Source organism: Lithobates pipiens, unplaced genomic scaffold (genome assembly GCF_037356315.1).
Source record: "Lithobates pipiens isolate NorthernLeopardFrog02 unplaced genomic scaffold, aLitPip1_a1.2 Scaffold_18, whole genome shotgun sequence".
Taxonomy (NCBI): Eukaryota; Metazoa; Chordata; class Amphibia; order Anura; family Ranidae; genus Lithobates; species Lithobates pipiens.
This window is the reverse complement of record NW_027507758.1, coordinates 24,817,622-24,831,133: the sequence shown is the minus strand read 5'-3', so window position 1 is coordinate 24,831,133 and position 13,512 is coordinate 24,817,622. Positions and strand designations below refer to the sequence as shown.

The 13,512-nt window shown below is 44.7% G+C and overlaps 1 protein-coding gene across 1 annotated transcript in view; it reads left to right on the top strand.

The window, feature by feature from the left end:
* The window catches only part of PLCB1 (phospholipase C beta 1), a 957,098-nt gene that overhangs the window by 760,588 nt on the left and 182,998 nt on the right, over nucleotides 1-13,512 (top strand). Inside the window, exons 17-18 of the mRNA XM_077485489.1 lie at nucleotides 7,668-7,752; nucleotides 12,198-12,322. Coding sequence (XP_077341615.1) covers nucleotides 7,668-7,752; nucleotides 12,198-12,322 — 210 coding nt within the window. The remainder of the gene's footprint in view (nucleotides 1-7,667; nucleotides 7,753-12,197; nucleotides 12,323-13,512) is intronic.

Genomic DNA, 13,512 nt, shown 5'->3' with positions numbered 1-13,512 from the left:
GTTGGATGAGAAGGCCTGCTCACAGTCTCCTCTCAAATTCATCCCAAAGAGGTTCTATCAGGTTGAGGTCAAGACAGGGGGCCTTGCCCAAACTGTTCGCACAAAGTTGGGAGCATGAAATTGTCCAAAATGTCTTGGTATGCTGAAGCCTTAAGAGTTCCCTTCACTGGGACTAAGGGGCTAAGCCCCTTTGGGATGAATTAGAGCAAGGACTGCGAGCCATGTGCTTCTGGAAGAATGGTCAAACGTTCCCATAGACACACTCCTAAACCTTGTGGACAGCCTTCCAAGAAGAGATGAAGTTTTTATAGCTGCAAAGGGTGGGCCAACTCAATATTGAACCCTACGGACAAAGACTGGGATGCCATTAAAGTACATGTGCGTGTACAGGCAGGTGTTCCAATACCTTTGAAAATATAGCGTATGTTCCAGGAGGAATTGGGGAAATGACATTCCCCGAGTTCCTCCTGCTCTATCATTATGATCAGTTTCTCCCTGTCCCAGGCTCCCCAGGAGAACAGTGCTTACGGTGGGGCACACTTTGCGAGCCCAATAAAATTGATCTAGAGCCTATAATGTAAGTTACAGGAGGGAACTACCGTATATACTCGAGTATAGGCCGACCCGAGTATAAGCCGAGGCCCCCAATTTACCCCCAAAAAACTGGAAAACTTATTGACTCGTGTATAAGCCGAGGGTGAGACATGGCTGTCCATCCCTGTGTGTCCGTCCATCCCTGTGTGTGTGTCCGTCCATCCATCCCTGTGTGTGTGTCCATCCATCCATCCATCCCTGTGTGTGTATCCATCCATCCATCCATCCCTGTGTGTGTGTGTGTGTGTGTGTGTGTATGTATCCATCCATCCATCCATCCATCCCTGTGTGTGTGTGTGTGTGTATCCATCCATCCATCCATCCATCCCTGTGTGTGTGTGTGTGTGTGTATCCATCCATCCATCCATCCATCCCTGTGTGTGTGTGTGTGTGTGTGTGTGTGTGTGTGTGTGTGTGTGTGTGTGTGTGTGTGTGTCCGTGCAGCCTTGTGTGTGTGTGTCCAGCCTACCTGTGTCCCAAGCCTCCGTCCCGAGCCGCCGTCGTCCCGAGCCTCCTCCGTCCCGTGCCGTGCCTCCTCCGTCCCGTGCCGTGCCTCCTCCGTCCCGTGCCGTGCCTCCCCCGTGCCGTGCCTCCTCCGTCCCGTGTCTCCTCCGTCCCGTGCCGTGCCGTGCCTCCTCCGTCCCGTGCCGATGGATCGCCGCTCTTCTCGGCGGCCATTCTACAATTCAAAATTCCGCCTCCGCCTGTGATAGGCGGAACACTCAATTTCCCAGCAGCCTGTGTTCCGCCTATCACAGACATCCTCTCATACTCGTCCGTAGTATGAGAATGAGCGGATGTCCGTGATAGGCGGAACACTGACTGCTGGGAAATTCAGTGTTCCGCCTATCACAGGCGGAGAAGGAGGCGCGGCTTTTGAAAATTAATGTCCGCCGTCTGTCTGCTCGATACGCTGATCGAGCAGTCAGACAGCGGCGACTCGAGTATAAGCCGAGGGGGCACTTTCAGCCTCAAAAAAGAGGCTGAAAATCTCGGCTTATACTCGAGTATATACGGTAAGTGGCCAAGCCTGACCCCTGAAAAACTTCCTCCACATCATAACCCCCTGTAAATGATTTAGACGAGTTTGGGGCGGAGCCTTCCCAGGCCTTCTTGTCCAACATCAGTGCCTGAACTTAGAAATGTGCTTCTGGAAGAATGATCCAACATTCCCCATATACACGCGCCTAAACCTTGTGGACGGCCTTCCCAGAAGAGTTGAAGCAGTTATATCTGCAAAGGGCGGGCCAACTCAATACTGAACCCTACGGACTAAGACTGGGATACCATTAAAGTTCATGTGCGTGTAAAGACAGGTGTCCCAATAATTTTGACAATTTAGTGTAAGTTCCAGGAGGAAGTTCCTCCTGCTCTATCAGTATGATGAGTTTTTTGTCACAGTTTCCGGGCTGCCGGTGGGACACACTTTGAGAGCCCCATAGAATTGATCGGGTGGATCTAGAGCCTCCTGGATCACCTTTATTAGAAAACTCTTTGCCATCTGTTAAAACAGCAGAAAAGAGCTTGATTCAACCACTTGCCTACCATGCCGTGTATAAACATGTCTTGGTAAACAAGTGGTTCAAGGTATTTATTGTTAAAGAAAGGGAGTGGAGAGACCTCAATTTTTTTTTTTTTTTTAAACAATAAAAACACATATACAGAAATACGTCAAGACTCAGCCAGGTCCCTTATGCCGCGTACACACGACCGGACTTAGGTCCGACAGACTTTCGACGGAGTTCTGACGGAGTTCTGATAGAGTTATTATTATTATTATTCAGGATTTATATAGCGCCAGCAATTTATGCAGCGCTTTACAATATAAAAGGGAGACAATACAGTTACAATACAATTAAATACAAGAGGATTAAGAGGACCCTGCTCAGAAGAGCTTACAATCTAAAAGGGTGGGGCAGGTGGTACAGAAGGTTATAACTGTTGGGAATGAGTTTATGGAAGTGGTAGGAGATTAGTTTGAGACGTGATAGGCTTCCCTGAATAGATGAGTTTTCAGGGATCGTCTGAAGGTAGCAAGAGTAGGGGATAGCCGGACCGGTGGAGGTAGCGAGTTCCAGAGGATTGGAGAGGCTCTGGAGAAATCCTGGAGACGAGTGTGGGAGGAGGAGACGAGAGAGCTTGAGAGTAGGAGGTCTTGAGACGAACGGAGGGAACGGTTTGGGTGATATTTGGAGACAAGATTGGTGATGTAGCTCGGGGCAGAGTTGTGAATGGCTTTGTATGTTGGGGTTAGTATTTTGAATTTAATTCGATGGGTGATTGGGAGCCAGTGTAGGGATTGGAGGAGAGGGTTGGCAGACACTGAGCGGTTGGTAAGGTGGATAAGTCTGGCAGCAGCATTCATTATAGACTGAAGAGGAGATAGCCTATGGAGAGGCAGGCCAATGAGAAGGGAGTTGCAATAGTCAAGGCGAGATATAACAAGGGAGTGAATGAGGATCTTGGTAGTTTTATTTGTTAAAAAGGGGCGAATTTTAGAGATGTTACGGAGGTGAAATCTACAAACTTTTGACAATGATTGGACTTGGGGCTGAAATGACAAGTCAGAGTCTAGGATTACACCGAGTACCCTGGCGTGAGGGGAGGGCCTGATGGTTGCATTGTTGATTTTGATGGAAAAGTCATGGAGGGGGGCATGGGCAGGGGGGATTATTAATAGCTCAGTTTTAGAGAGGTTTAGTTTAAGGAAATGGAGTTCTGACGAACTTTCCGAATGAACGGACTTGGCCACACACAATCACACCAAAGTCCGACGGATTTGAACGTGATGACGTACGACCGGACTAGAATAAGGAAGTTCATAGCCAGTAGCCAATAGCTGCCCTCGCGTCAGTTTTTGTCCGTCGGACTAGCGCACACACGAACGGATTTCTCGGTAGGAACTGGGTCCGGCGGAGTTCTGGCGGAAAAATTTGAAACATGTTCCATTTCTAAAGTCTGTCAGACTTTTGCAAATCAAAAGTCCGCTGCAGCCCACACACGATCGAATAGTCTGCCGGAATTGTTCCGTCGGACTTTTGATGTTGAAAAGTCCGGTCGTGTGTACACGGCATTAGACCTCCAAGTGAAATTAGCCACAAAAAAAAAAAAAAACAGAATAATTCCCGGCCTTAATATTGCTGATGAAATTGCATGAATAAAAGGTAACCAACACGTTTCAGGGCCAAAAAATCCCCTTCATCAGGGTTACTTATTATGGGTAAAGGTTCTCTTTAATGTTTTATTTTGAGCAGGCGATACCTTTAACTTCTTGCAGTAGTAGAAGCCTCTTATTACCATCAAAACAATGACATGGTTTACGGGATGTTTTAAGTTGTCTCTGTTTTCCGTCTAGGTGACTTTTAAAAGCTGGCGTAGAGAACCTATTCCTGCTAGCTGTCATTGTGTGACACAAGAAATATGTTGGATAAAATTCAGTCTGTGTGTAAAATAATCATAAGGCAATGTTCAGTCCCAAGCCTTCCCGGAAGATTAATCTCCTGATAGGCAGTGTCCCTGGGTGACAGAATGATGGAGCACCCGGCTTGGCTGGGCGCGGAGATAATCTAGCAATGATGTATTATAGGCAATTCTCATTACATCTCATATGAGCTACTAGGAGCAGAAACACTCGTAGGACAGACTCTACACAGGGATGGTCAACCTGATTGGATCTTCCATGGTTTTTAATACCAGTTTTGTGTTACTTAACGACCTCTGTTCTTAGGACGTCTTTTTAATTTCACTCAATTGGCAGGGGTACCTAAATTTTCTAAACAAAGGGCCAAATTTACTGTCCTTCAGACATTAGGGGGACTGGACTGTGGCCAGTGGAAGTAGAAAATGCCTTTACATCAGTAGAAGTAAACAATGCCCCATCATTGGTGTTAGTGGGAGGAATATTGTCCCATCATTGGTGTTAGTCAGAGGAATAGTGCCCAATCATTGGTGTCAGTGGGAGGAACCATACCCCATTGTTGGTGTCATTGGGAGGAACCATACCCCATTGTTGGTGTCATTGGGAGGAATCATAACCCATTGTTGATGTCAGTTGGAGGAATAGTGTCCCATCGTGGGTGTCAGTGGGAGGAATCATATCCCATTGTTGATGTCAGTTGGAGCAATAGTGTCCCATCATTGGTGTCAGTGGGGGGAATAGTGCCACATCGTTGATGTCAGTGGGAGGAATGGTACCCCATCGTTGATGTCAGTTGGAGGAATAGTGCCCCATCGTTGATGTCTGCAGAAGTAATCATACCCCATCGTTGATGTCAGTTGCAGGAATAATGTCCCATCGTTGGTGTCATTGGGAGGAATGGTACCCCATCGTTGGTGTCATTGGGAGGAATGGTACCCCATCGTTGGTGTCATTGGGAAGAATTGTACCCGCATCATTGATGTCAGTTGGAGGAATAATGTCCCATTGTTGGTGTCATTGGGAGGAATGGTACCCCATCATTGGTGTCATTGGGAAGAATTGTACCCCATCATTGCTGTTAGTGGGAGGAATAGTGCCCAATCATTGGTGTCAGTGGGAGGAATCATACCCCATTGTTGGTGTCATTGGGAGGAATCATACCCCATTGTTGATGTCAGTGGGATGAATAATGTCCCATCGTTGGTGTCAGTGGGAGGAATCATATCCCATCGTGGATGTCAGTTGGAGGAATAGTGTCCCATCATTGGTGTCAGTGGGAGGAATAGTGCCACATCGTTGATGTCATTGGGAGGAATCGTACCCCATCATTGATGTCAGCTAGAGGAATCGTACCCCGTCATTGATGTCAGTTGGAAGAATAGTGCCCCATCGTTGCTGTCTGCGGAAGTAATCATACCCCATCGTTGATGTCAGTTGCAGGAATAATGTCCCATCGTTGGTGTCATTGGGAGGAATGGTACCCCATCATTGGTGTCATTGGGAAGAATTGTACCCCATCATTGATGTCAGTTGGAGGAATAATGTCTCAGTTGGAAGAATAGTGCCCCATCGTTGCTGTCTGCGGAAGAAATCATACCCCATCGTTGATGTCAGTTGGAGGAATAATGTCCAATCGTTGGTGTCATTGGGAGGAATGGTACCCCATCATTGGTGTCATTGGGAAGAATTGTACCCCATCGTTGATGTCAGTTGGAGGAATAATGTCCCATCGTTGGTGTCATTGGGAGGAATAGTTCCCCATCATTGGTGTCATGGGCAAGAATTGTACCCCATCGTTGATGTCATTTGGAAGAATAGTGCCCCATAGTTGATGTCAGTGGGAGGAATAATGTCCCATCGTTGGTGTCATCAGGAGGAATCGTACCCCATCGTTGATGTCAGTAGGAGGAATAGTGCCCCATCATCGATGTCTGTGGAAGGAATCGCACCTCATTGTTGTCTGCAGATGGAATCGTACCCCATCGTTGACGTCAGTTAGAGGAATAATACCCCATCATTGATGTCAGTTGGAGGAATAGTGCTCCATCATTGGTGTTTGTGGGAGGAATTGTACCCCATTGTTGATGTCTGTGGAAGGAATGATACCCCATCGTTGGTGTCATTGGGAAGAATTGTACCCCAGTGTTGATGTCAGTGGGAGGAATAGTGCCCCATTGTTGGTGTCAGTGAGAATAATAATGCCCCACTGTTGGTGTTAGTGGAAGAGATAATGCCCCAAGGGCTGGATAAAGGAAAGTTTTAAGACCACTGGGCTATGGAATAGTATCCAGTGCCATATGGGTCACACCCATCATTAGGACAGTTTGCTATATAAAAGGGGACAGGAAATTATGACCCATAATGCCCTAGGTACCTCATTCACAATATTACTAATACACTTTAATTCTACCAGTTTGCCCCCCTGTCTGGCGGGAGCTGAGGATCATTTATAGATGTTGTATAGAAGCTGCAACACGGAAAGCTTTCATGTTTTACGAGAAACCCTTATAGGATTAGTCAATTGGGGGTCTTTAGGAAACGTCCCCTTGCGTTGGTGGTCAGGATGCCACCCTTACACTCAGTGATCAGTGGTTGTGTTGGCCTTGGAAGTATATAGGCACCATCAAAGCCACAACACAAGTAAACCCCTAACCACCCCTGGAGGATCCATAGAGTTCCATGGACCCCTGGTTGACAATGGCTGCTGTATAAAAAAAAAGTTGCAAAAAGAGGGGTTTGAGACATATTTTGCAGAATGTGACACCACATCCAATGATAATTGAGCGAAAACAGAAAAAAAGAAAACAGACTTTGATCCTATGATCTCAAATAGGAAAAAGGAATGGTCTTGTATTTAATTAAAAATCTATAATTGATTTAAATCACATTAAAAAAACTCATATATTTTGGGAAAAAGGGTTATATAAATACACGGACATATCTGAAACAGTACACTGTCTCAAAGAAGAGAACAGATGAGGAAGCTGAAACAAGGAAGTCGCATGGATGTCCTATGAGACTGGGAAGCCAGGTGGTCCTAGAAGATTCCTTCTGGCTTAAAGGCCAAGTATAGGAAACTTCAATATCAGCGCCAATGGATTGCTATGCGTTTCGCCTTTAGCTTCTTCAGGAGGTCCTATTGATACTAAGAGAAATATCATAATCACTATGAAATTCATATGTAAATATATCATATTGGATTGTTATACATCATACATGATGTATACTTGGCCTTTAAGCCAGAAGGAATCTTCTAGGACCACCTGGCTTCCCAGTCTCATAGGCCATCCATGTGACTTCCCTGTTTAAGCTTCCACATCTGTTCTCTTGTTTGACAGTGTACTCTTACAGATATGTCCATGTATTTATGTAACCTTTTTTCCCCAAATATATGTGTTTTTTAATGTGATTTAAATAAATGATATATCTTGAATTAAATACGAGACTGTTCCTCTTCCTATTTGGGATCATAGCGGCTACCTTTAATGTCCGTTTTCTTTTTTATGTTTTGCTGTATACAAAAAGACAGTGGGGGGGGGGGGGGGGTTTATGTAAAATGGTTTCAACTGCTGGTCTGTTTGATATTTGAAATGAACGTATATGTCTTGATGATTGCTAAGGTTGATGCTATCTCCTTTTTTTTTTTTTTTCACAGAAAAAAACAAAAGCTATGAAATGTCCTCCTTTGTGGAAACCAAGGGACTTGAGCAGCTAACAAAATCCCCCGTAGAATTCGTAGAGTATCCTTTGTTCTACGTTATCTTTACAACTTTTTCCATTTAGAACAGGACTGACAGCATTTGGCAACAATAAGGTATGTCCAGCATTGTAGGAGTTGGAGATTAAGGATAAGGGCTAAGAACTGAGGAAAAGATAGGGTTAGGTAAATTGAACTGGGTGTATTTATAAAAAAAAAATTTGCTATGGAAATGTTTTAAGCATTTGCGCAGCCATCATGAAAAAAATCACCAGAAGGTGCAAAATATGTTTATTTCCGATGGTCGTCAGCCCCATCTAGTGGCCATAATGAGGTTCTCAAGTACCTCAACCAGGCAAATGCTGCATTATGGCCATTAGATGGCGCCTACAGTCAGAGGAAATAAACAAATGACTCACATTGCGATCATTATCTGTGACGGCTGCTCGAATGTCTCAAGCATTTTTTAATAGACCATAAAGCATATGTCAAGGTTAAAATAAAATAAAAAAGGTAGAACATATTTGTAATCCATGCAGTTACCAATGTTTTTCTCCCCTAAGGCTGGGTTCACACTGCAGCTGTGACGAGAATCGGATGGGATTCGCACTGCACTGCAGTGTAAATCACATCCGATCTCTGTGCGATGCGAGTTCAGCCATACACAGGTGTATGGCTGAATTTGCATCGCACCCGGCCCAAACTCGCACAGGACCCTTTTTTTTGGTCCGCAGCAGAATTGTATCGCATGGGTGTTCACACCATGCGATCAGATTCCTGTCCGAGTTTGCAGATCGCACTGCGATATGCGAACCGATCTGGGGGTGTCATTAACTTTTCACTGACACTCCCAGCCGTTTGCATAGGGCAGTGTGAACTGCCGCCGGGAGGCATGCGATGCGGGAACCCGCAGCGGATTCGCGGCGTTCCCGCATCGCTGCAATGTGAACCCAGCCTTAAAAATGCTGCAATACAGAAAACGATCTGTATAATCAGCACAGACAAGAAATTAAGAGCTCAATTTAGGAGCTGTATTTCATGTGGATCAACAAATAATGATAGTAATAAAATGGACTTATACAGGGAAAAATTATTGAACACGTGAAGAAAGGGAGGTGCGAAAAGGCATGATTTTTTTTTGACAGAGGAGTGAAAAAAATTATCAGAAGAGTTGTCCAAGAGCCAAGGACCACTTACGGAGAGCTTAAGAAAGACCTGGAATTAGCAGGTATAATTGTTTCAAAGAAAACAATAAGTAATGTACTCGCCCACCATGGCCAGCACGCCCACCACGCAAGACGCCACTCCCGAAGAAAAAGCATGTGGAAGCTCGTTTAAAGCTTGCTGTACAACATTTAGACAAGCCTGTGAAATACGGGGAGAATATAGTCCGGTCAGATGAGACCAAAATTGAACTCTTTGGATGCCATAATACACACCATGTTTGGAGGTCAAATGGCACATCACCCCAAAAACACCCCCCATACCAACAGTGAGGTTTGGAGGTGGGGACATCATGGTGTGGACGGGGCTGTTCTCAGCATACGGTACTGGTAAAACTCATATTATTATTGAAGGAAGGATGAATGGAAAAATGTACCAAGACATCGTTGATAAAAATCTGCTGCCACCTACCAGGATGAAGATGAAATGAGGGTGAACATTTCAGCAAGACAATGATCCCAAAGACAAAGCCAAGGAAACTCTGAAATGGTTTCAAAGAAAGAGAATAAAACTGCTAGAATGGCCCAGCCAATCACCTGACTTGAATCCAATAGACAATCTATGGAAAGAACTAAAGATCAGAGTTCATAGAAGAGGCCCACCGAACCTTCAAGACTTGAAGACTGTTTGTGTGGAAGAATGAGCCAAAATCACACCTGAGCAACGCATGCGGCTACTTTGCCCATACTGGAGGCGTCTTGAAGCCGTCATTACCAACAAAGGAATTTGTATGAAGTATTAAATTAATTTCAGTTAGTGCATTCAATATTTTTTCCCTGTGTCATTTTATTTCTGATCTTATTTGTTTTGGTTTCTTTGTATGTATGGATTGCACAGGATGTTACCGACGGGGTGAAAATTTCATGTCAATAGCACTTTTAGAAATATATTTACCTAGAAAAATGGTGACGTGTTCAATACTTCTTTTACCTGCTGTATATATGAGCCATTGATATTGTGGCTGTGGGGGACTGACAATAAAAGAACTCCTGAACAGAGGAAAAGTTCTAACCTGAACGGCAAACCTCATTGAAGTCTATGGGAGCCAAACAGAGAAAATCAAAAGTGCCCAATGTGAAGGCTTATATGCAAGTAATTGGCTATAAATGGGGTATGGGGTTCGGGTACTGCCCTGGGGGACATGTTTTTTCAGGAGCAGTGATTTTAAAGATGCTTTAAGTGCAACAATAAAATTCCTTTAAATCTAGTGCCTGGGGATCCCCTTAGTCTTCCTGTAATGTGGTGCATATGTGCTGTATAAAGAACCTGCTGCAGAAAAAAGTAAATTTCTGAAGAAAAAAATCACATATACAGTATATTGACTTGAGGTTGCAATTGCTGGCACCCGGCTATTAAAAAAGAAAAAAACAGCATGGGGTCCTCCCAATATCTATACCAGACCCTTATCCAAGCATGCAGTCTGATCAGGAAATGGGAACCATACCAGGCCACATGCCTTTAACATGGGGGGGAGCTTTGGGGCACCTTGTCCCCATGTTGATGGGGACAAGGGTCTCTTCCCCACAACCCTGGGCTGTGGTTATGGGGGCCTGTCTCCCCTTGTGATGTCACGGACCAGTGCATACTGGGTCGGTGATGTCACAAGGGGGTGGTGCCACCAGGTGATGTCACCCTAACCTATATAACAACTGTCAAACAGTGGAGGAGGCATTCAGCTGTCAAAGGCGGAACTTTTATTTTGTTCTTTTTCGGGTGCGATGGGTGGTGTGATTGATGATGGATTTACATCAGGGGATACTGTTTTTATCATTTTTAATAAAGGAATTGTCAAAAACTGTCTGTGTTTTTACCACTCTTTGACAGTTTTTGGTGAATGGGTAGGGGACCATAGTACCCCATACTCATTCACATGGGGGGGTCAGGATCTCGGGGGCCCCTTGTTAAAGGGGGCTTCCAGATTCCGATAAGCCCCCTGCACGCAGACCCCCACAACCACACCCCAGGGTTGTGGGAAAAAGACCCTTGTCCCCAACAACATGGGGACATGGTGATGCTTTGGGGTGGGGGGGCAGACCACCCCGCCCCAAAGAACCCATCCCATGTTGAAGGCACGTGGCCTGGTATGGTTCAGTAATGGGGGGGAGTTCGCTCGTCCCCCACCCTTTCCTGGCCTACCATACTGTGTGCCCGGATAAGGGTGTGGTATGGATTTTGGGGGACCACACGCCGTTTAATTAAAAAAATGGTCTGGAATGGGCTGGAGGGGGGCCAACGCCATTTTTGTTTACTATTTTTGTTACCAGCAAAAAAAAATGTATTATTCAGCTGTCAGCGGGAAGCCTATTGACAGCTGATGACTCATTGGTTGTTAAGGATGCCGTTACTGAGTTCCTGGCCCCGCTCCTTAACAACCAGCTTTTACTGTACCCTGATTGGGGAAAGCTTTCCCCAATCAGGACGCAGAATGCACTGTGCAGCATGCAGGGTGAACACCCACCGAACACCCTGCAAATTTGGGTGTTCCCCGAAGTGTTCTCCCAACACTAATAGACATATACAGTGGATATAAATAGTCTACACACCCCTGTTAAAATGTCAGGTTTCTGTGATGTAAAAAAACGAGGCAAAGATAAAAGATTTCAGAACTTTTTCCACCTTTAATGTGACCTATAAATTGTACAACTCAATTGAACAACAAACTGAAATTGTTTAGTTGGTAAGTAATGCAATAATGGGCAACCTTTTATATTAACTTCCATAGGTCATTCAAATTTTGCATGTTGGTAGACTAACTCTTCTTCTTTTGCATTGCAGGTTAATAATGGTTTCCCAACAGAAACAACGTGCCGCCACTGAGTTCTTCATGAAGGAGGGGTGCAGGCTGTTGGACATCCACAGAAGGCTACAGAATGCTGCATTGACAGGAGAAACCTCTTGTCATTAGTGGCGCTTGTCAATGGTGTCACCTCTGTAAACATTCTGTAGCCTTCTGTGGACATTCTGCACCCCTCCTTTGTCAGGAACTCAATGACGGCACATTGCTTGTGCTTGGAATCCATTATTTACCTGCAGTGGAAAAAAAGAAGAGTTACTATAGAGGAAAAATTACTCTACCAACATGTGAAGTTTGAACTAGCTATGTAAGTTAATAAAAAAAGTAAGACCAATTTTGCTCATATAATTTTGTTTTGTTTAGATCCATTCAATCTTTTGCTAATGCAGTCTGATTAACATCGCCCAGTGTTTAGTCAACATTAGTCTGTGGTTTGTGTGTCATTCTTAAAATTTCTTAACCAAAGACAGATATAACAAAATGCAGCTAAGTCGAATTTATCCAAAAGGGACACGTGTGGATTCATCTAATTACATGCCTCAGGTCTTCTGGAACGCTGGATGTCAGATGGTGGCTCTTAACTTCCAGACTATAGGTAAGGACATTAAATGCAACAATTAGTGGATTGCCCTGTGGTTTTACCACCTCCAAGGATTACCAATACAACTGAAGGCTCCTGTATGATAGTCAAGTACCAAATCCAGTTACTTTGAGATTCACAAGCCTGACACCGCAAACTAAAAGCTTCCATTACCTTCCCTGACTGAGTCAAATCCTCCGTTATTTATGCTTTACACTCTCAACCTTGCAGATACTGTAAAAGTGATAATGCTGTCAATCCAGAAAACAGTGGGCAAAGCCAGGGGTGGACTGGGACTCTGTGGCCCACCAGAGAAAATTAGATGGGGGGGGGGGGGGGTCAAATTGCCAACTCTTCAAATTTTTTAACACGACACAACTAGTCTTCATCCATCAAATTGGCTTTATTTCTGATGAAATAACTTAACTTTGGAATAGTAATTTGCACTGTATGTATACCAGAATTGTGCATGTAAATTTATATATACCTAAATGCCTGTAATAGTCAGGGGTCAGGCTCAGAAACAAGTTGCTATAGCAGGAGAGAGACTCCCAACAACCTTCGGGATAGGTATACAAGCAGTTTTCCCTCGTGGATTATGCGGGGGTCATCCGAGGTGCAGGGTCTAAATACTAACTGGTATTCACTAGTGATCCTGATGGTTCTGTTGCGTGTTAGTACCAGGTCGCAGTCCTAAGGATCACCCCACCAGGAGATGAGCAAGCTGGGGTCCAGTAGCAGATATAGCAGGTAGGGATCAAGCAGAAGTGTAGTCAGTAAACAAGCCAAAGATCGGTAAGGAATGGTTGCAGGTTGGGATCAAGCAGAAGCGTAGTTGAGGAACAAGCCAAAGGTCGGTAATGAGCGGTAGTGAAGATAAGGACATCAGCAGGAGTGACAAAAGTGAGATATAAGCCAGATAGAGCACAATAATCTGGAAAACAGGAAGTGCAAAGGCATGGCTTAAGTAGGAAGTTCATGGGAGGAGCAAGGATTTCAAAGTTTATGTGAAACATGGTACAAGATTATCCAAGGGATTATCAAGAGAGCTGTCCAGCATCCCAGGTGGCTAAGCAAGGAGAGACCTTGCTGGATACAGCAGAGGCTGCAAGTTCAGACCTGGGTCCTGACAATGCCATTGCTGTTGATGGAATATGGTGAGAGAATTTTGGTTTGGAGGATTAGCCTTTTAGAAATAAAAAATC